Source organism: Phocoena sinus, chromosome 19 (genome assembly GCF_008692025.1).
Source record: "Phocoena sinus isolate mPhoSin1 chromosome 19, mPhoSin1.pri, whole genome shotgun sequence".
NCBI classification, from domain to species: Eukaryota; Metazoa; Chordata; class Mammalia; order Artiodactyla; family Phocoenidae; genus Phocoena; species Phocoena sinus.
Genome location: NC_045781.1, coordinates 5,633,814 through 5,654,691, shown reverse-complemented (window position 1 = coordinate 5,654,691; position 20,878 = coordinate 5,633,814). Strand labels below are relative to the sequence as shown.

Below are 20,878 nucleotides of genomic sequence, written 5' to 3'. Positions count from 1 at the left end.
TGCGGCAAGCGGATGCGGGCCAATGGGGAGAGGATCCTGGGGAGGGAGGCGGAACCCGGAGGGGAAGGGAAAAACTGCTTTGTGAAGGGGGCGTGGCCGAGAACTAGGGGAAAGGTCTTGCGGGGGAGGGAAGCGCTGCCAGGCAGGAGTTTCAACAAGTAGTCCTAAGCTTTTCCCAGTGCCCTAGGATTAGCCCTCTCCCCTAGTTCCCCACCTCTTACTCGCCTCTCCGAGTCGCGGTGCCTATGTGTCCGAGTCCCCCCATTCTCTCCATGCCCGTGTTCCTCATCCCCTCTATGATCGTGCCTCTACGTTCCCCCATATCCGGCCTCCCCCGTCCCTGTCTCCACTTTTCCTCCATGTCTGTGTCCCTACATCCTCTCCACGAGCCCTTGTCCCCTCCTGACCCCACTACCCCCTGTCCCTGTTCCCATCAAAACCCTTGTCCTGTCCATGACCGAATCTCCGTTCCTGTGTCCCCCCATGTCTCCACGTTCCCTATAGGTTCGTGTCCTTACTTCCTCCCTGAGCCTCCAGGTACCCCCGTGTCCGCGTTCTCAGGTCCCCCAGAAAGGCACGTGGAGCCGCGGCAATGGAAACAGTTCCTTTATTCTGCCCCAGGCAGCTGCGGTCATAAGCACACGGGGAATCCACTGATGGCATCCGAGCTCTGCATGATCATGTCCGCCAGCAGAAAGCAGAAGCCTGGCGGGAAGGGAACGGAGGGCGGGTGGAGGAGGGTGAGTCCTAGGGCGGGTGGTCGGGAGGACCCCGGGGACTGGGGTTTGGGGCTCCAAGGGCGTTTCTGTCGGGTCCGCGGGAGCCCAGAGTGGAGTGTGTTCAGGAGTCCCTGGGAGGTCACTGTGGTGTTTCCTGGGAGGACAGCTGGGGAGTCTCTGCAGGGGGGGGGGGGGGGTCCTCGGGGCAGTCTCCTCTCCACCCTCTTCCGTTATCCAGGTTACCCGCGAAAACAGAGAAGGGTAAAGCCAGCCACCCCGAAAAACAGGACCAGGAGAAGACGTCGTTTTTCCCTGCGTTCTTCACTGTGTAGCCTGTCATGGCGATCAGCAGCAGCAGGCCTGGGCCCCGCCCACCCGCCAGGTGAGGGTGGCCAGGGGGCTGCACCCAGCCTCACCCTGACCGCGCCCACCGCCTCAGACCACGCCCTTCTTGCCCGCCCTCCCGTCCCTGCTCTTCCCCATCTCCCTGGCCCCGCCCCTGACCCTGCCTCTTTAGCTCCTCCCCCTCGGGGCCCCTACCTCCTCCAGCTACCAGGCCCACCCTATGCCATCTCACCGCAGAGGAAGAAGATGGCACTCGTGGTCCGGCCCCGCGAGTCGCCCTCCTGGCACAGAATCCGCAGCCCCATCACCAAGCCCACGATGCTGCAGCCCGCCGCCAGCACCATGCACGCCCCGGTCACCGCCAGCGCCAGCATGGCTGGGGAGAGCGGGCCGCATCAACCCCGCTGGCGCCGCTCCTGGCCACCACCCCCATCCGCCGGCTCCGAGCTGGGAGCAGAGTCAGGGTTTTGGATGGGGACTTGGAAGTTACATCGTGAGCGGCGGTTAATGTTGCAACAGGGAGGCAGGTCCCCGAGTTGGGGTTCCTGGTGGCCTGGTCACGGAGGGACAGCTGGATCTTAGGCCGAAGTGGAAGGGCTGGGGGCGGGGGCACCGCAGGATGTGCCCGGCTGTAGTGTCAGGAGAGGGGGCCAGCTGTGGTCAGTGCTGGGGGGCTGTCTGTCCAGTAGGGGGGGAGGGTCTGACAGCTGGGCGGCGGGGCCTCACTCTGGCAGGAGATGTTGGAGCAGGTGCCCCCGCTGCACTCCTGCCACAGGCCACTGTGGCCCCCAGAGTAGCGGATCCAGTAGTTGGTGGCCATGGACAGAATGGTGAGGATGTTGGCCAAGAAGCCCAGCAAGATGCCCCCGCTTTGAAGGCTGCGCTTCACCCCCATGCCAGGGAGGCTGCTGCCGAGGACCACACATGCAGGATTGGCCAACGCTCCTCCCACCCCCAGGTCCCTGAGACCCCCTCTTGCATGTCCCTCCATATCCCAGATGGCTACCCCTGCACCCCTGCCTGGTGCCCCTGCTTCTGGGACCACCCCCCTCAGGCCCCTCCCAGACCCAAGACCACCTGCCCCCTCAGGCATCACTGCTTAGGAACCTCTGCCTTCCAGAGACCTCCATCCCCCAGTGGACGTGTCTTTGGCCTGTCCCTTGCCTTCCCCACCACACACCCACCTAAAGGACTCACCCACAGCTCCCAGGGCTTCTCAGACAGAGCCCAGAGGGTGGGGGAAGGGAGACTGGGTCTCTGTGAGGCAGCAGGAGTTCCAGAACCCCCTTCTCTAGTGGCCATTTAAAGAGATAACCACCCACCCACCCATACACACACACACACACACACACACACACACACACACACACACACACACAGAAGCAGCTCTTCTGGCAAACTGACAGCTCAGAGTCAGGTGGCAAGTCTGGGGGACCCTGAGGGCCATGACATGGTAGCCCGTGTCCTAGAAGCTGCTCTTCCCTTGACCCCATAAGCTCTCCTGGTCCCCAGCTCTCTGTGCCCTCCCAGGCCCCCATGCAGCCTCCTGCCCCTCCCTCCACTTCTCAAGGCCGGTTCTCCTGGAGAACTCCATTCTGCATCTTCTTGCCAGGTGAGCTCCAGTGACCACTGATGCTCTGAGAGCATCACACACTGCATCTCCAGCCCAGGTCCTCACCTGCTTCTGACCATCTCCCAGACCCTGACACCCAACCACATCCCCATTCATCTCAGCATCTTCCACCAAACCAGGGAGGACACCATCACCCCATCCAGTTAGTTGGACCACACCCCTGGGCACTATCCTCGCCCTCTTCCTGCCCCTCACCCTACAAAGCCCTTGGATCCCTGAGTCCAGTTCCTCCCACCCCCTGAAACTTTCTGGCTCCTTTCCTCCTTTCCCTCTCATGCCCTGGCCCCAGTGCACCCTTGTCCTGTCTCCTGTCCCGCCTGTTGGATTGCCAAGCTCTTCTCTCCCCTTCAAGCCTCCCCCATGGGCCCCAGAAGGAGCTTTCTGGCACCCAGGCCAGACGCTGTCCCTCCCCTGCTCACACCCTTAGCTCTCCATCACCCTCAAGAGACAGTCAACTGCTGGGCTAGAGGTGCTGCCTCCTACCCGCCTCTCCATCCTCATTTCCCCTCCCGCTCACCTTCTACAGTGGACCACAAAGCACTATTCTCCATCCCCTGAGAACTCCCAGCCTCTGCACGCCTTCACCGTAGGGTCCCTCTGCCTGCATTACCTTCTCTCGGCCCTGGAGAAGTTCCTAAACACCGTCTCCCCGGAAAGCTCACCTCCACACCACACCCCTCCTCCAGACACAGGCAGTCTTCCTGCCACACCTGCCCTGGGCTCTGCCTGCCCCCACCGGACTTGGAGCCCCTGGCGGGCAGGGCCTGATCTGACTCACCTCAGCATCCCCAGTGGGAGGCCCTGCAGAAAGGATGCACTCAGGAAAAGCCAGCTGAAAGAGTGAATTTGTTCTTTTTCTTTCTTTATTTTTTTTTTTGGCTGCACCCCGCGGCTTGCGGGTTCTTAGTTCCCTGACCAGGGATTGAACCCGTGTCCCCTGCAGTGGAAGCACGGATTCTTAACCTCTGGACCACCAGGGAAATCCCAAGAGTGAATTTATTAATGAAATGAGGAAGGCGCGCTAAGGGTGACAAAATCAGAAGGGGCAAAAGAAAAGAGCTAAAGGGAGGAAGACAAAGGGAAGAAAAGAGATAGAGGATGGAGAGACAAGGGCCCTGGGGCCATGCCCGAGCCCACACTGGTTCCCACTCTGGTGGGAGCATCTCTAGGGCAGGGCAGGTAGCAGGACTGACTCCTCTCTGGGTGCCCAGTGTCATCCGCCGTGGAGCTGCAGTGTCGTTGGCTTCTGTTGTGGTAGCATTAACCTCAGAATAACCAGATCCCAGCAAATTTTTGTTGAATGAATGAAGACACAAAGGAAAGAGCTTGCAGACGCTGGGAGTCAGGGCAAGAAGGAGAGCCAGCTGTTTTCATGGTTCCTGATGACACCTTCAGAGAATGGAGTGCCAAAGCCATCCTGTGGTTCACATGGCCTCATAGCCAGGCCGGTGGGCCCTGTAGTGAGCTCCCAGACTCAGGCCACCTGGGTTGGCAGAGAGAAGTTAAACCCTTGCTCCTGCCCTGCTCCCTCAGAGCCCCCAGCTGGGCCCCTATCCACCCCTGGAACTCCCCAGGGCAACAGTCACCTGCACAGAGAAAGAGGACAGCTGAAACCCAGCCCAGGTAGAAGGACCAGGAGAAGAAGGAGTGGATCTGGGGGTGTCCAGGCTGCTTCCACCGCTCGATAGTGTAGACCACCATGGCCACTAGCAGGGAGAGGGCTGGGGACGGAGACAAGAAGGATGGCTCAGCCCCTCCGCGAAAACTCACCAGGTCCCAGCGCCCCAAGCGCAGCCCGGAGTCCTTACCTGCGGCAAAGGCTATGAAGGTCGAGACAATGGGGCCGCGTCCAGGGGCAGACAGTGAAGGGATGCAGGACATGACCAGAAAGCTCACAGAGATCAGGCCCCCCAGGACAGCCAGAATGCAGAAGCTCTGTGTCACGTGGATATAGCCTGCTCAGAGACGGGACCGCTAAGTGCCCGTCCCCTCAGGCCCTTCCCCACCCCAAGAGAGACCGCTCCCCCTTACCTTCTACTGAGCCCTCATCTCCCCTTGGCCAGAGGCCCGAGTGAGACAAGGAGCTGGGCCCTTCGGCCACAAACCAGAAATTCGTGCTCAGAGCCACCAAGAGAGACAACAGGCCCAGGGAGCTAGTGAGCAGGGCCAGGGACCGGCAGGGCTCCATGGGGGCGAAGGCTGGGTTTCTGGGTCCTGGGTGATGAAAAGCCAGGTGATCCAGATTCCTGGGTCTCTGAGAAAGGAGGAAGCTCTGCCCCCTGGACTCCTGGGAGAGTCAAGCAGTTGGGGCAGCTGGGGGACCTGTGGTCCTTCAGATCAGATTAGTTTGGTCTCACCCAGTTCCTGGCAGTTGACTCTCGTCACACATCCTCTCTTCCCGGCTTGCATCGGCACCTGCCCCCCACCCCTTGAGGTTCTCCTCACAGTATATGGTGGGGGGAGGGCCCTGGAGATGTCACATTGTCAGTGGTTTGGGTGGGTGGAGTGTGTCTCTACAGCCCCCTCGGAGCCCTCCACACCAGAGGGGGCTTCCTGTAAGAGGTGAGAGAGAGGCTTGGGAGGCCCAGAGGTGGGGTGTGGTGAGTGAGGCCAAGGTGTGAGTTAAATGGGAGGAGGAGGTGTAGCCAGAGGGGACAGTTGGGGGATGCATCATTCTTTCCTGTGGGTTCTGCAACCTTCCGTTCTGGCAGACGGGGGCCCCAATTCTAGGGTCTCCATAAAAGGAGGGGCAAGGAGGCTAGGATGCTTGGGGCTGAAGGAGGAAGCTGCTAGGAAGCCTAGACTCCAGGTCCTGAGCATGGGGACACAGACTCCCGGCTCCTTACTTAGAGCTTATGCCCAGGGCAGGAAAACAGCGATCGCAATTTTGAAAGTTTGTAGAGGGAAGACACGCCCACATCCTCATCAGATACATGAGTTCACAGTTAGTGCTGTTTCGAGCAAGGCTTTCCGTCTGGTGTGCTTCAGCAACAGGATCTGGGTTTCTGTGGTCGGGGAGTGGGAGTTGGGGGGTCAAGGATGTCAGTGCAGGACTTTCTGGCCCTCCCCTCACAGCAGCATCAGAGGTCCTGGGCCCCACCTCAAATAGAAGGTGAAGGTGCCACAGCCCAGGTAGAAGGCCCAGACAAACTTGACCTCTACGAAGCAGGAATGACCTGGAAGAGGATTTCTGTCCCGCAGATGAACTGAGCTAACAGTCCCAGGACAGCTGGTGAAGGGGAGAACCAGAGTGACCCAGGAGGCTCTGTCCTCTTCCTTGGTTGGAGACTCCAGTTTGCAGGCCCCCATCCTTCTCCCAGATGCTCACCAGTGGGGTAACTGGCCGCTCCTGAGAACATGCTCATGAGGACAGGCTCCCAGAAGGGGATCCAGGTCCTGAGCAGCTGGGGTGCCATCCCCAAAATGGCTCCTGTGATTAGCTGCCAGACACGCTTCAGGAAGTCTCAGCTGAGGGCATGTGGTGATCACATGCACAGACCCATCTGAGATCTTTTTTTCTCCCTCTCTTTTTCTCTTTTGGCCTCACTGCATGGCTTGTGGGATCTTAGTTCCCCAACCAGGGATTGATCCCGGGCCCTCGGCAGTGAAAGAACGGAGTCCTAGCCACTGGACCGCCCGGGAATTCCCCCCACCTGTCATCTTGACCACATCCCAAACCCAACACCATCCTGACCGCAGGCAGCTCCAATCCCATCCTTTCATTTATTTATTTTATTTATTGGTGTGTGTGTGTGTGTGTGTGCCACACCGCATGGTGTGCGGGACCTTAGTTCCCTGACCAGGGATTGAACCCCAGCCCCAGCAGTGAAAGCGCTGAGTCCTAACCACTGGACAGCCAGGGAAGTCCCTCAGTCTCATCCTTAACCCCAGTTCCAATTCCAAACTCCAGCTCCAACCCCAAATTCAACCCATCCCAATCCCCAAGCTCAATCCCATTGTTAACCCCAGTTCCAACCCATCCCAAACCCCAAACCTAGGGGCTTCCCTGGTGGCACAGTGGTTGGGAGTCTGCCTGCCGATACAGGGGACACGGGTTCGTGCCCCGGTCCGGGAAGATCCCACATGCCGCGGAGCGGCTGGGCCCGTGAGCCATGGCCGCTGAGCCTGCGCGTTCGGAGCCTGTGCCCCGCAATGGAAATGGAAGAGGCCACAACAGTGAGAGGCCCGCGTACCGCAAAAAAAAAAAAAAAAAAAGGACGTATTGTGTAGCACAGGGAACTCAATATTCTGTAATAACCTATATGGAAAAGATTCTGAAAAAGAATGGATATGTGTATATGTATAACTGAATCACTTAGCTGTACACCTGAAACTAACAGAACATTGTAAATCAACTATACTCCAATATAAAATAAAAATTAAATTTGAAAAAGAAAAAATGAAAAGAAAATCCTTCAGATACTGTGTAGAGAATGGACTGCAGGGGCAGGGATTGGGTGGGGTGTGGGTAAGGGTTGAGGCTGAGCTGGTTAGAAGTCTGTGGCAATAAGCCAGGTGAGACATGATGGTGGCTGGGATCGGGGGTAACCATGGTTGAACAAGAAGGGGTCCAATTCCGAATACATTTTTAAGGTAGAGCCAAAACGATGTGCTGATGAATCAGATGTGAGACGTGACAGAAGGAAAGCTATGGAGGGTGATCCCAATGTTTCTGGCTTGAGCAGCTAGATAAAAATGGACTTGTCGGGCTTCCTTGGTGGCGCAGTGGTTGAGAATCTGCCTGCTAATGCAGGGGACACGGGTTCGAGCCCTGGTCTGGGAGAATCCCACATGCCGTGGAGCAACTAGGCCCGTGAGCCACAACTACTGAGCCTGCATGTCTGGAGCCTGTGCTCCACAACAAGAGAGGCCCACGCACTGCGATGAAGAGTGGCCCCCGCTTGCCACAACTAGAGAAAGCCCTCGCACAGAAACGAAGACCCAACACAGCAAAAATAAATAAAGTAAATTAATTTTTTTTTTTAAAAAGAAAAAAAACCTTAAAAAAATTTAAAACAAAAACGGACTTGTCATTTACTAAGTTGGGGGAGACCATGGGAGGAGCAGATGCAGGGTGTGAGAGAGTTCAGGAGCTCAACTTCAGATATGTGAAAACTGAGATGACTCTTCTTTTCAGGTGGAAATGTTGAGTAAGTAGTTGGAGATACGAGTCTGAAGTTATAACATCATTATTATTGCTAGAGTCAGCCCCTATAAATATGATTCCTGGAATAAGTCTCAGGAAATATTTCTACTTAAATAGGCCTCAATAAATTATAATCAGTTGATATTATTACTAGAGGAAGCCTCTATAAATATAGTATTTTGGTTATTTGAGGAGGTCCCAATAAATATTTCTAGGGAGTAAGCCTCTATTAATATAACAGTTCCTAGCCTAGGCTGTAATAAATATTCTTATTATTGGAATTAGCCTCCCTAAATAACCTTATTATTTCATGATAAGCTTTAGTAAATCTCATGGCAGTTGGCACGAGTTTGTTGAATGAACTAATGAATGAGGGAGTGAAGAGAAGATCAAAGTCACGAATGATGGATGAAGAGGCAGGTGCAGGACGAGGTGCAGATCAGACTTCTGGTGTTTCTCCTTGGAAGGGTCCATCCAGGGAGGGGCCAGGAGGTTGGGAGAGCCAACTGGGGATGGTGCGAGTGGGCAAGGAGGTTGTTTTTCCACAGTTGTTCCTGGTTTTTTTTTTTGGCCGCGCTGGGCAGCATGTGGGATCTGAGTTTCCAGGCTGAATTCGCTCAGTGGCGTTTTGGAGGGCTCCGAGGAGCTCTGGTTGTCTCAGCACAGAAAGAATTCAGTGAGAGGAAAAGTGAGGAGATAAGAAGCGAATCATTAGATTAATTAGACTAGCATGCTTGTGAGGCTTACAAGTGGGTGGGCGAGAGGGTGCCTCCCCAAGAACTTAGTGGGCTCCTGTTTTATAATCAAAGGAAAAGTGGGGAGGGGGAGAAGACCACCTCCTTCCTCATTCTTGAGTAGACGTCATGCTTCCATAATCAGCTCCGCCTCCAGGTTGGGCAGGGGAGTTTTTTTATCCCTACATGGTCAAGCCAGGACTGTCATGGCACTACGGAAAAATTATTTCAGGTCTCAGTACAATGAGGGTCCTTCACTTTGAAATATCACCTTTCCATAAATTATTGCCTTTTATGTGTGCAGAGAGAATGTCATGGGAGTTATTAACTTACTGAGCTCACTGGACAGGATGTGGGTCTCACGCCACCATTGTTTTATTGTTTGGGGCATGTCTCATGCTTCTGTCACACGGTTTTGTTGCTAAGCAAGCCTGCTTGGTTTTGTGGTAACGCAAACCTGCTTTCTTAAGTGATCATTAACTTATAGGGGTCTCCCATACTTTTTCTTTACTTACAATCCCCTAGTGTAAGTAAATCCTCTATTTAACTAATCCTCTATTTAATTACCTACTTTGTCCCTTTATTCTGTCCCTATCATGACCAGGGATAGAACCCATGCCCCCGGCATTGGGAGTGTGGAGTCTTAACCACTGGACCACCGGGGAAGTTCCACAGATCTTTTCATTTATCGTGTTATCCTACTGTGATATTATGTTTTATAATAAATATATATTGGGTCTTTGTCCCCACTTCTGGCATAGGGATCCTTAAACTCTTGGAATTTCCTAAGTTGTGAGAGTGAGGGGAACCAACCACCGCTGATTAGAGGGTCAGAAATTGCAGTCCCACCCCTTGACCTCCTGGGAGGGGAGAGAAGTTGGAGATTGAGTTCAACCACCAACGGCCAATGACTTAATCGATCATAGCTATGTAATGAAGTCTCCAGAAAAACCCAGAAGGAGAGGATTCAGAGAGCTTCCGGGCTGGTGGACACATGCTTTCTGGGGGAGAGTGACCTACTTGGAGAGAGCATGGAAGCTCCACACCTCTTCTCACTTACCTTGACCTGTGCATCTCTTCCATCTGCCTGTTTTTTTGTTTGTTTGTCTGGGTTTTTTTGCGATACGCGGGCCTCTCACTGTTTGTGGCCTCTCCCGTTGTGGAGCACAGGCTCCGGACGCGCAGGCTCAGCGGCCATGGCTCACGGGGCCAGCCACTCCGTGGCATGTGGGATCTTCCCGGACCGGGGCACGAACCCGTGTCCCCTGCATCAGCAGGCGGACTCTCAACCACTGCGCCACCAGGGAAGCCCCATCTGGCTGCTTTGAGTTATATCCTTTTATGAAAAACTGGTGATCTAGTAAGTAAAATGTTTCCCTGAGTTCTGTGAGCTGCTCTAGCAAATTAATGGAACCCAAGGAGGGGGTTGTTGGGACCTCTAGTCTATTGTTGGTTGCTCAGAAGCACAAGTGACAAGCTGGGCTTGTGATTGGCATCTGAAGTGGGAGGCGCGGTCTTCTAGGGCTGTGTCTTTAACTTGTGTGATCTAACACTTTCTCTAGGTAGATCGTGTCAGAATTGAGTTACTCGCTTGGTGGTGTGGGGAAAAAACACACCCATCAGAATTGGACCTACACATTGGTTTCCTAGCAGTTGAACCCAGGGACTTCCCTGATGGTCCAGTGGTTAGGACTCCACACTTCCACTGCAGGGGGCCCAGGTTCGATCCCTAGTGGGAGAACTAAGATCCCACACGTCGAGGGGTGCAGCCAAAAAAAAAAAAGGTGAACCTAGTAGGGTGGGGACTGTGAAATTTATCTCTGTGCCTATCTCTCCTACAGGAACTGAGCAGGCAGGCCTACTATAATGCCACCACCCCTGCCCCATTCACCACACTTCACCCCTCTTTCTCTCCACTCGAACGCCTCAGGGACCACACTTCAGTAGTTTCTGTCAGTTTTATTAAACTCCAAAAAGTCTCTCTAATGGATATTCCATTTCTCTAACAACCCCCCTGGTGGCTGGGGCCTTGGGTCTCCTCAACTGCCTCCACCAGGCCCCAGGAACCAGGATTTCAGGCCTCTAGACCCACTGCCTCCTCTTCAGTGACCTGACTTTGATGTCCAGATGAAGTCGGGGCACACATTTGGGTTCAGCGGGGAGTGGACAGGCGCCGACATTCATTCATCCGGTAGGCACACATGTAGAAAATTCCTGCGCGAGAAGAGATCCCGGTTGACCCCGCCCAGCCCCCCATCAGCCCTCCCAGCCCCTGCTCCCAGCCCAAGACACAGACACAGAATCCCCTTTCTCCCTGGTGTCCACAGGGCTTGGAGTCTGCCTTCTGGTTCAGTGCCGGGGGCGCCTGTGTGAGATCCCCCACCCCATCATCTCACCCGGACACTGGCCTTTCCACCCCCAAACCCAGTACCTGCAAAGAAGGTCATGAGCAGGGCTACCCAGCCCAGGATGTAGGACCAGGAAAAGCGCCAATCCCCGAAGCGGCGACCGAGGAAGCTGACGGTGACTCCAGTGTAAATGGCCAAGGCCAGCAGGACGAAAAATGCTGGAGAGAGAGGTCGGGGGTGGGGGGTGGGGTGGGAATGGGGATGGAGGCGGGTTTGGAGATGGGGGGGAATTAATAAATTGAGAAGGGGGTATGGGTGCAGGTAGGGATAGGGTGAGGATGGGGGTTGAGTTGAAAGTGGGAGTAAAAATGAATGAGGGGTAGGGTTAGGGTGGGAATGGTGTGGGGTCGTGGTGTGTCATAAAGAATCTGACTGGTCTTTGTCTCTGGTTCCTGGGAGGGAAACTCTAAATCCTTGGAATTTTCTGAGTACTAGGAGTGTCTTTGTTGTTCTTGGATCACACCTGAGTTTATGTTGATGATCAGAGATGACTCAGGGATAGGAGCCGCTCAGCAGAAAGACCAGCCGTGGGAATAGAGGGTTGGGGCTTTGAGCCCCAGTCCAACCTCTGGGGAGGAAAGGGGAGCTGGAGATAGAGTTCAATCACATGGCCAGTGATTCATGCCCTTGTAATGAAACTCCAGTAGAAATGCTGGATGCTGGCGGTCACTGGAGCTCCCCGTTTGGTGAATGCATGGATGTGCTGACGAGCCCTAATTCTGCAGGGAGAGTGCATGGAAACTCCATGTTCAGGACCCCTCTCCGGCTTCACGCTAGGCACCTCTTTAGTTGGCTGGTCTTGAGTTGTACTCTTTATAATAAAACTGTTAAGTATTATGCTTTCCTGAGTTCTGTGAGTTATTCTAGCACGTTTCTGAACCTGAGCAGGTCCTGGGAACCCCTGAATCTGTAGCCGATTGGTCAAAAGTACAGGTGAGCTGGGGACCCCAACTGCAGCTGAAGTGGGGGCAGTCCGGTTGGGAACCGTACCTTTAAACCTGTGGGGTTTGCTGCCAACTCCGGTGGTTATGCCAGAATTGAATGGCAGTACACAGAGCTGGCGTCAGAACTGACTGGCATTAGAAATAGTCCTGAAGTTGTCGTCGAAGGTGGAGGGGGGATTTGGGTGCGGGTGGAGTGGAGTGAGGAACAGTGGGGAATGGAAGTGGTTTTGGGGGTAGAGCTGGAGAGGGAGCTGGGAGGGGGCAGGTGTAGGGGGTGATTCACTCACTGGAGGCGAAAAACACGATGCCCGCAGAGAAGGGCCGGGAGAAGCGGGTGAAAGTGGGCTGCTGAGCGAACGCCACGATGCCCAGGATGATGCCAGAGGTGGCGCACAGGGAGGACAGGATCATGAAGGCCCGGGTGGCATTCCAGTATGCTGTGGGAGCACCCCACAGTCACTCCTGTGCCTTCCTTGCCCTCAGTGGTGAAGGCTGCTACCTCTGAGGGCAGGAATGCCTCACCCCTCTCTGTATTCCTGACCTAGCTCCTCCTTCACCTCTCTGAAAAGCCCTTCCTCTTCACCTGGCAGACTCCTATTCATCCTCCAAAGCTCGGCTCCCAGATCCCCTCCTCTGGGAAGCATCCCTTCACCCCTCAGGCACCATCCTCACTCCCTGCTCTGGGTTGAGACTCTCTTTGCCTGTTTCCCTCTCCAGCCTGATTGCTCCCTGAGGACAGGGACCTGGTCGACTCTACACCACAGACACCAGCAGAGGTTTGATTTGCACGTGGGCCTGGAGAAATGCTTGTTCAATGAATGAATGCCAATTTCCCATATCCTCCTGCTACTCACTCTCTATCCTCTCTCCCATGCTCCCTTTCCCTTCCTTCATACCACTTACCCATATTTAGAAATGTCCCATTAATTTATTTCTAACTTGTTTATGATGTCCATCTCTCTCCACTGAGTTCTCAGCTCTGCGAGGGCAAGGGCCTGGCTTTCTCACTCACTGCTGTATCCCCAGCACCTAGTGCCTGGCCCGTAATAGGTGTTCAAGAAACATGTCGAATGAATGGAAATGCCCTGGGAGCACTCATCATGATCTCATCTTCCATTTGGCAACTCTCAAGTACGTGCCAGGCTCTCTTCCCATGTGTGATCCTATTTCTTCTTTCCAAGAGCCCTATGCTCTAAGTAATATTTTCGTGACCATTTTTCAAGTGAAGGAACGGAGGCTCAGAGAGGTGAAGTGATTTGCTCAAGGTCCCATAATTAGCAGAGGGACTGGAGTTGAAAGCCAAGCTCCACGTCCTCCGTCTTAACTGCTTTGTTATTCTGTCTCTCGGAGAACCCATGACAATTATCACCCGGGGCAGAACTGGGATCCTGCCACTGAAAAAGCCTTAGATCTTTGCAAAATGCAGTCTTTTGTCTTGTGAAAGTCTAGGGGAGAACAATTCCTGGATACTTCTCCACGGATGTTGTTATGGGCTGCTGGGTTGCGTTGTGTCTCCCCTTTCAAGTTCATATGTTCAAGTTCTAACTGCTCCCCCCTCCCCCCACTGCCTCGGAATATGACCTTATTTGGAAATAGGGTCTTTGCAGATGTAAGTAGTTAAGATGAGGTCATACCAGAGTAGGGTGGATTTTTAATCCAATATGATTGGTATCCTCATAAAATGGGAACATTTGGAGACAGGCACAGGCAGGCACACACCCAGGGGAGCATCAGGCAAAAATGAAGGCAGAGATGGGCTGGTGCATTTACAAGCCGAGGAAAACCAAAGATTGCCGGGCAGCCACCAGAAGCTAAGAGACAGGCAGGGAACAGATTCTTCCTCACAGCCCTCAGAAGGAACCAACCTTGCAGAGACCTCGATTTTGGACTTCTAGCCTCCAGATCTGTGAGGCAATAGATTTCTGTTAAGCCACCCAGTTTGTGGTACTTTGTTACGGCAGCCTTAGAAAAGGAATACACGTGCCTCTGGGTATTTAAAAGTCTGGAGGACTTATGGGGGATGTTATAGCCTATTTCTTTCCCATGGTTGGGCTAATGCAGGGGTGGAAAACACAAATGCCTCTGAGGCTTGGCAGCAGCTGTGAATAAAGGCAGGAGACAGCAGGCTGCATGGGGAACATGTATGTACCAGCTATCAGTTATCGGCTTCATCTTTAGAGAAAACCCTCCCTATTCAAATCACAGTGTGGTTTCTGTCTCTTGAGGGGACCCTGACTGGTGTGCCCCATTTGAAGGGGGCATTTGCTTCTCATAACCAGCTGACCATGGGCCTGGAAAAGACAGGCAAAGCTGGATTATTCAAGAAGAGCTGCAAGTCCAGATTTTAATGTAAAAATCTCCAGATTTTTAAAATACTGGTAATGACTTTGGAAACTTAAAAAATGCTATGCATACGCGTCCTGGGTTGGGTTTGGCCTCTGGGAAGCAAACCCAGGACTCCTGCTCTAATTTTGGTGATCGGATTACGTCAGCTAGACAATGGATGAACAAATTAAACCTGCTGTTTGGACAAATACCCAAGAATCAATCGGGGTGGGGTATGTCCCTGAGGCTCTCAGTCTTGTGGTCATGAAGATATCAAATGAAGTTGAAGACCTCCATCCAGCCTCCCTCTCTCCCATCCCCAGCAGAGGGAACTCAGAGTGTCTGCTGATGTTTCCAGTCTGAAGCAGGAGGAATGGTAGAAGTGTGACCAAAGAGACAGCCAGAAATGAAAAGGATGCACGAAGTCAGCCAGATGGGGCTCTGAGACTGGTAGCCCAGGGCAAACCTTCCCACCTCTCCCTGCCTCAGTTTATCCCTCCAGCAAATGGGCAAGTTTGATGAGATGGGGTAGGTGAAATCTGCCACAAGCCTGTCATATCACAGGGCTCAGTGAGGGTTGGCTCCTCTTCCCAACCCCCTCCCCAGAAGAATTGACTTTTTGAGGTCAAGTATCATGTCTTAATTCATAGACACAACGGAACAGCCCCCTTAGCGTTGTTGGGACACCGAAGGGAGTTAATCCAGGCAAAGCGCTTAGAATAGCATGTGGGACACAGTAACAATACATGCCAGTTATTGTTATTATTAATTACTACACTATTATTGGATACAGATAATATAGAACATGTGATATACTATGTATTGTTAATATATTATATAATGTATATTGTATAATATATATTATGTAATATACTATATGACTCTATGCATCTCTCTTTCCATATATATGCACGTATATACATTTGACCCTTGAACAGCACAGGTTTGAACTGTGCAGGTCCACTTACATGAGAATTTTTTTCAATAAATACGTATAGTACTACACTACCCGCGGTTGGTTTAATCCCCAGATGCAGAACCACAGATACGGAACCGCGGATACGGAGGGCCGACTACATGACTGGAGCATCCAGAGGCTTTGGTATCCACGGCGGGTCCTGGAACCAATTCTCTGTGGTTACTGAGGGACTGAGGGAAGACTGTACATATATACAAATATATATGTATATGGAAAGAGGCACATAGAGGTACATAGTATCTTATAATAATATGTATTATATAATATAGATTGCAGGAATCCTATACTGTAAGTACTATTTTTATCTCCATTTTTACAATATATAATGTAATATATACACGTATATATCTACATATACATACAAACACATATATACACATACACATATGTGTTACATGGCTTGCCTCACAGCAAGTATTAAAAAGTATCTCATCCAGTATTAGCAAACTTAGGGTCCGTATTGCTTCTGTATCCTCCTGGTACCTAATATAGTTCTTGACACCTAGTAGATATTTAGAAAATGCTCTTCTGATAACCCCAGCCCCAACTGCTATACCTGACCTCTATTTCATGCCAGGAAATGTCACCTCTCTACTTAACCTCTAAATCGGTACCTCCTGTAATTGTACTAGAAAAAAATGCTGAAATCCCAGTTCTGCCCCTTCCACGCTGAATGACCTTGGGCTGGACGCTTTCCCTCCCCGAGCCACAAGGCTCTCCATCTGCAAAACAGGTGGCCTTTCCACTGTAAGGTTCTGCGCTGCATGAGGCTCTGACCCCAGGCACAACCCAGACCCTGCCCCGGAGCCTCACCGATGCTCTCCGTCTGCAGGTAGCACTTGCTGCCCAGGCAGTATCGCCACAGGCCCTGGTGGGCGAAGGCCCCCGACAGCCGGTACTGCATCCAGTGGTCTGTCGCCGTGGCCACCACCAGGAGGATGGTCCCCACCCAGGCGCAGAAGAGGCCACCACCCATGAAGCTGTACATGGTGATCTGTGGGTAAAAGGAGAGATAGGGTCGGGAGCTGGATTCCCATGTCCTGGGGGAGAAGGGACCGGGGGTCTAGATTCCTAGTCTGAGGGACAAGAAGCTGGGGCCCTAGACTTCCAGATCCTAGGTGAGGAGGGAGCTGGGGGGCTGGGACATTAGGTCCCAATGAGAGGAAGGAACTGGGCACCTGGATCCCTGGGTCTGGGGGGCAGAGGGAGCTCGGGATCTGGACTCCTGAGTCTGGGGGAGGAGAGGCTGAGAACCTAGACCCTTGGGTCCTGGGGGGAGAAAGGGGCTGGGGGCCTAGACTTCCAGGTCCTAAGCCAGGAAGGGGCTGGTCACTGGGACACCAAGCCTTTGGGGGATGGAGGGGGCCGGGGCCCTGGACTCCCAGGTTCAAGGTGAGGAGGGGGCTAGGGCTAGGACCCCACCAAGTCCCTGCGAGAGAAAGGAGGCCTGGCCACCTAGATTTAGGGGGAGGAGGGGCCCATGGCTCCCACACCTGGTCCCTACCTGAGGGGCAGAGCCTGCCCTGAACCCTCCGTCTGCCTCGGACCCTCTGTGCAGACTGAGCCCAGTCAGGTCGCTGGCCTCTCTGCTCCCAGGGTCTCCCAAATCCCTTAAGCCTCCCCATACAATGGCCCCACGGCCCAGCAGCTTCCAGCAGGCAGAAGTGCAGTGGTGGCAGACGCCCCAGATGGAATTCGCTGAAGCAGGAATCCAGGCCCTCCCTCCCCACAGCCCCTGGTCCCACCGGCCTCTCTCTGTGACCCTCCCAGCCACCCTAGCACCCTTTCGCAGGCCTCGTTCCACGGCACCCTCGGGGTTAGCCCAAGCTGCGTAAGCACACACAGACACAAGACATAGGGACACTCAGCCATTTATTGTTCAACCCGGCCGGCCCCGCTCCCCCAAAGGCAGGAAATGGGGTGGGGCTGCAGGTATCTGGATATGTTGGGCCAACGGGGTTCTTTGCGGGTGGGGTCACAGGGCATGTCACGTTTGGGGCTGGGACAGGAAGGAGGGTGAGGGCGAGGCGGGGCTGGCTGGGGTTGAAGACAGGGCTGGAGTGCAGAAGAAATCAAGGATGGGGATCGGTTGGCCTTCAGGTGGATGGGAATGAGGATGGGTCAGGGCGGAGATGGAGAACGGAATGGGGGTGAACGGCTGCGGGATGCGGGATTCAGTGTGGCCGTGGGATGGGGCTGGCAGAGGCAGGTGGGAATGGCTTTGGGGTTAGGAATGGGCCTGGGCATGGCTGGAGGAGCCCTGGGCATTGAGGTGAGTGTTGTCGCTGTAGTTGGGAACAGTGCAAGAGATGGGAAGAGGCTTGGGTTTGGCATGAGGTTCAGGGTTGTTTCCCTGGCTTGGGATCCTATGTCAGGTCTGGGTTTCACCAGGTGACTCGCAGGACCCCCTCCTGAGGCTGTGGTTTGAGAGGAAGAGGGATGGGAGCAGGATGTTTCTTGGGTATCTCCGACAGGGCTGAGGTCACCCTGGGCTCCAGGAACACCCTCCTGGTGACCCTCAAGGGCCCCCACCGGAGTCCAGGGTGCAGAGTCCTCAGGGACCTAGTACTCGGCCTCCCAGTCATCAGCAGGCATTGGCTCCAGGGGCAGCTCCGGACCCTGGGCGTCCTTCTTCCCATCCTGGGCAGGTGGTGTCGGTGATGGCAGCGTCATCGGCGGGGTCTTGGGGCCAGCCCCAGGGTTCCCCACCCAGCCACTCTCTGCCTGCTCAGCCCTCCCAAGTCCCCACTGCCGCTGGCCCTGACCCCGGCCTGGCCTGCATCGGGCGTCCCTGCCCCCTCGTCCCCTGGGCGGCCTCTTGGCGGTGCCCGGCTGGGTGCAGCACGCCTGTGCGGCGCAGGGGCAGGAGGGCAAGGACTGCTGAAGCGTGTAGGCTCCCATCAGGGCGCTGTGCAGGAGGTAGGAGAGAGTATCCAGACGGATGGGGACAGTGACAGCGGCCAGGCTCTCAGGGAGCCCCAGGTGGGCTGGATCTGGGGTGCCCAGGAGAGAAGGGAACAGGGCTGGGAAAGGTGCAGGCGGCCACGCCTCAGTCCCTGGGGAAGGCAGGTTGTTCCTAGAATAACAAAAGGACAGGTCAGTGGGTCTCACCATCTGCATACGCCTTCCCTACTGCAGCCTTTCTGCTTCCTGGCTTCTCCCAGGAGTCCATTTCTCCCCATCCTCAGGACTGAGCTCGCCTCTGACTTCCAGGCCCCTTTCTCTCTCTGTTTCTTCCCGTTTTCTTTACAGACAGACAGCTCTGCGAGAGCTTCAGCATCCCACAGAACGCGGTTCCCATTCCAGGCTGCCTCCCTCGCGTTGTGTTTGGGCATTTTCCCATTCCGAACCTTACGTTTTCATACCAAGAGATAGCTTCTGGTGGTATCAAAGGTGCTTGTTAAAGGGCTGGGTCTGGGAAGTGTTCGATAAATGTGGATAATTATTATTTCTCCAGCCCTACGGCTGTGTCTGGCATCTTCAATTCTGGTTCCTTCTCGAAATTTCTCTGTTCCACAAATTTATTTCTACCTCTCTCCCTATTTCTAAGCATCTCGCTCAACTCTCCCTGTCACCAAGATTGTCGAAGATTCTGTTTCTGTGTGATGATACCCAAGACTTTTTTTTTTTTTCCTGATACTCTCTGGGTCTGTTCAACTCTCTGATTTTCTCTATCCTCCCTCTTTCTGGGTGTCTGTGCTCCCCGCGGGAAGTCTTGCGTCTCTCACCCCTCCGGCCCAGTCCCTTCCTTCTGCCGTTCCATCTTCACCGCGGTCTTTCAAGTCTTTTCTAGGACCCTCGCCACGACTTCTCCACGGCCCAGTGAGGGGGGAAGCGTCTGGAAGAAGATGGGTGGGACTTTGTCAGAAAGGGGGCGTGGTTTGCGGGGCGTGCAGAGCCGCAGGAAAGCGTGCAGGGCTGAGTTCGCGGGGTTCCAGTGCGTCAACTCCACGTATCTCAGGTCGCAGACCACGCCTTCCGGAGACCCAGGAGCCGGGCGCTCAAGCCAGCTCCTCCCTCAGATCCAGGATCCAGGCCCCCGGCCCCTCCCCCCTCAGACCCAGGAGTCCAGGCCTCCAGCCCCTCCCCCCTCAGACCCAGGATCCAGACCCCCAGCCCCTCCCCCCTCAGACCCAGGAGTCCAGGCCTCCAGCCCCTCCTCCCTCAGACCCAGGATCCAGGCCTCCAGCCCCTCCTCCCTCAGACCCAGGATCCAGGCCCCCGGCCCCTCCCCCCTCAGATCCAGGATCCAGACCCCCAGCCCCTCCCCCCTCAGACGCAGGAGTCCAGGCCCCCGGCCCCTCCCCCCTCAGACCCAGGAGTCCCTACCCCCCTCCTCTCTCCACCTGTATTCCTGGGCCGTGTCCTCAGGGGACCCGATGGTGTTCTTTAGGACTAAAGGGACGTTTAGGGAAATCTGGACATTGGGTACTCCCGGGGGCAGAGGGGTTAGCAGATGGACTGGCAACCTTAGAGGCTGGATTTCACTCTAAACTCTGTCTCTGGCTTAACTTTGTGAGCTTAAGCCCTTCTAGTCTCTGTGCTTTTGAGAAACGGGGCTAATATTACCTTCTAGGATCTCGTGAGGTTTAAAGGATGTATCACGTGTGTAAAGTAGTCAGCACATGATCTGGACTACAATAAGTCTCAACCAGTGAGAGTTTCTTATTGTTATTGCTGGTGGTCGTGGTAGTATTTTATTGAGAAGCAATAGTCATTCTCATATCTATTTATTTAATATTATTCAGTGCCTGCTTATATGCTACGCTCTAGGTTGGGGGCCGGGGATTTAGCCCGGGACAGAATACATGTACGCTAATGAACCTTTACATGTTGGGAGAGAAACACACAAGACACGGTACAGTTCCTATATGCAGGGCTGTGAAGGTGTAAAGACAGGACAAGTGATATAGAGGCACAGGGGGTTATTTTATTTTTTATTTTTTGGCCACGCCACCGGGCATGTGGGATCGTAGTTCCCCGACCAGGGATGGAACCTGCGTTCCCCTGCAGTGGAAGCTCAGAGTCTTAACCACTGGACTTCCAGGGAAGTCCCCCATGGGCTTATTTTAGGTAAGATGGTTAGAGATGGATACTGTGGGATGGAGCCAGCTGACCTGGGAGTTGATTATTCCCGGCGGAGGGACAAGCAGGTGCAAAGGTCCCTCAGGGTGAAACAAACATAGTGTTTGAGGGACTGGGAAGCAATAAGCTGGGAGGAGAGGGACAGGTCTTTTTTTAAAAAAATATATATATATATTTAAAAATTTGGAATACCTTCATATTTACAGAAAAGTTACGAAGATAACTTTGTAACTCACCCCGATTCCCCTCTTGCTATCTTCTTACATTATCGTGGAACATTTGTCACAACTAAGAAACCAACATGACTCTTAAGACTCTTCACTAAACTCCAAACTTGATTTGGATTTTGCCAGTTTTTACCCGAATGTCCTCTTTTTTCTGTTCCAGAATCCAAGGCAGGATCCCACTGAGTCATCATATCCCCTCAGTCGCCTCTGTTCTGTAGCAGTCTCTCAGTCTTTCCTTGTTTTTCACAACTTTGACAGCTTTGAGGACTACTGGTCAGTTTCTTCTTTTTAACAAACTAGAGGTCTATTTTAATGAATAATTCCAATTTATTT

At 53.8% G+C, this 20,878-nt stretch overlaps 4 protein-coding genes across 5 annotated transcripts; all 4 read right to left on the bottom strand.

Moving 5' to 3' along the window:
• Positions 1-591: 591 nt before the first annotated feature.
• CLDND2 (claudin domain containing 2) lies at positions 592-3,556 on the bottom strand. The gene is made up of 5 exons (XM_032612963.1): positions 3,215-3,556; positions 1,791-1,972; positions 1,297-1,440; positions 963-1,079; positions 592-705 (listed from the first exon to the last, which is right to left on the bottom strand). The coding sequence occupies exons 2-5, from the start codon at positions 1,957-1,959 to the stop codon at positions 632-634; spliced, it is 504 nt and encodes a 167-aa protein (XP_032468854.1). The 5' UTR covers positions 1,960-1,972; positions 3,215-3,556; the 3' UTR covers positions 592-631.
• A 321-nt stretch (positions 3,557-3,877) lies between these two features.
• On the bottom strand, positions 3,878-5,132 carry NKG7 (natural killer cell granule protein 7). The gene is made up of 4 exons (XM_032612977.1): positions 4,729-5,132; positions 4,506-4,652; positions 4,284-4,418; positions 3,878-4,180 (listed from the first exon to the last, which is right to left on the bottom strand). Exons 1-4 carry the CDS (start codon positions 4,883-4,885, stop codon positions 4,122-4,124), a joined length of 498 nt encoding a protein of 165 aa, XP_032468868.1. The 5' UTR covers positions 4,886-5,132; the 3' UTR covers positions 3,878-4,121.
• Positions 5,133-10,629: 5,497 nt separating this feature from the next.
• LIM2 (lens intrinsic membrane protein 2) lies at positions 10,630-16,221 on the bottom strand. 2 transcript variants are annotated; one of them, XM_032612942.1, is made up of 4 exons: positions 15,912-16,221; positions 12,217-12,366; positions 11,009-11,143; positions 10,630-10,791 (listed from the first exon to the last, which is right to left on the bottom strand). In XM_032612942.1, exons 1-4 carry the CDS (start codon positions 16,219-16,221, stop codon positions 10,730-10,732), a joined length of 657 nt encoding a protein of 218 aa, XP_032468833.1. In that variant the 3' UTR covers positions 10,630-10,729. The 2 variants fall into 2 exon arrangements, with proteins under 2 accessions (XP_032468833.1, XP_032468835.1); XM_032612944.1 differs by having other exon boundaries at positions 16,047-16,221.
• An 885-nt stretch (positions 16,222-17,106) lies between these two features.
• C19H19orf84 (chromosome 19 C19orf84 homolog) lies at positions 17,107-19,064 on the bottom strand. Its single transcript, XM_032612969.1, has 2 exons — positions 18,962-19,064; positions 17,107-18,309 (listed from the first exon to the last, which is right to left on the bottom strand). Exons 1-2 carry the CDS (start codon positions 18,994-18,996, stop codon positions 17,796-17,798), a joined length of 549 nt encoding a protein of 182 aa, XP_032468860.1. The 5' UTR covers positions 18,997-19,064; the 3' UTR covers positions 17,107-17,795.
• Between the last annotated feature and the right edge of the window lie 1,814 nt (positions 19,065-20,878).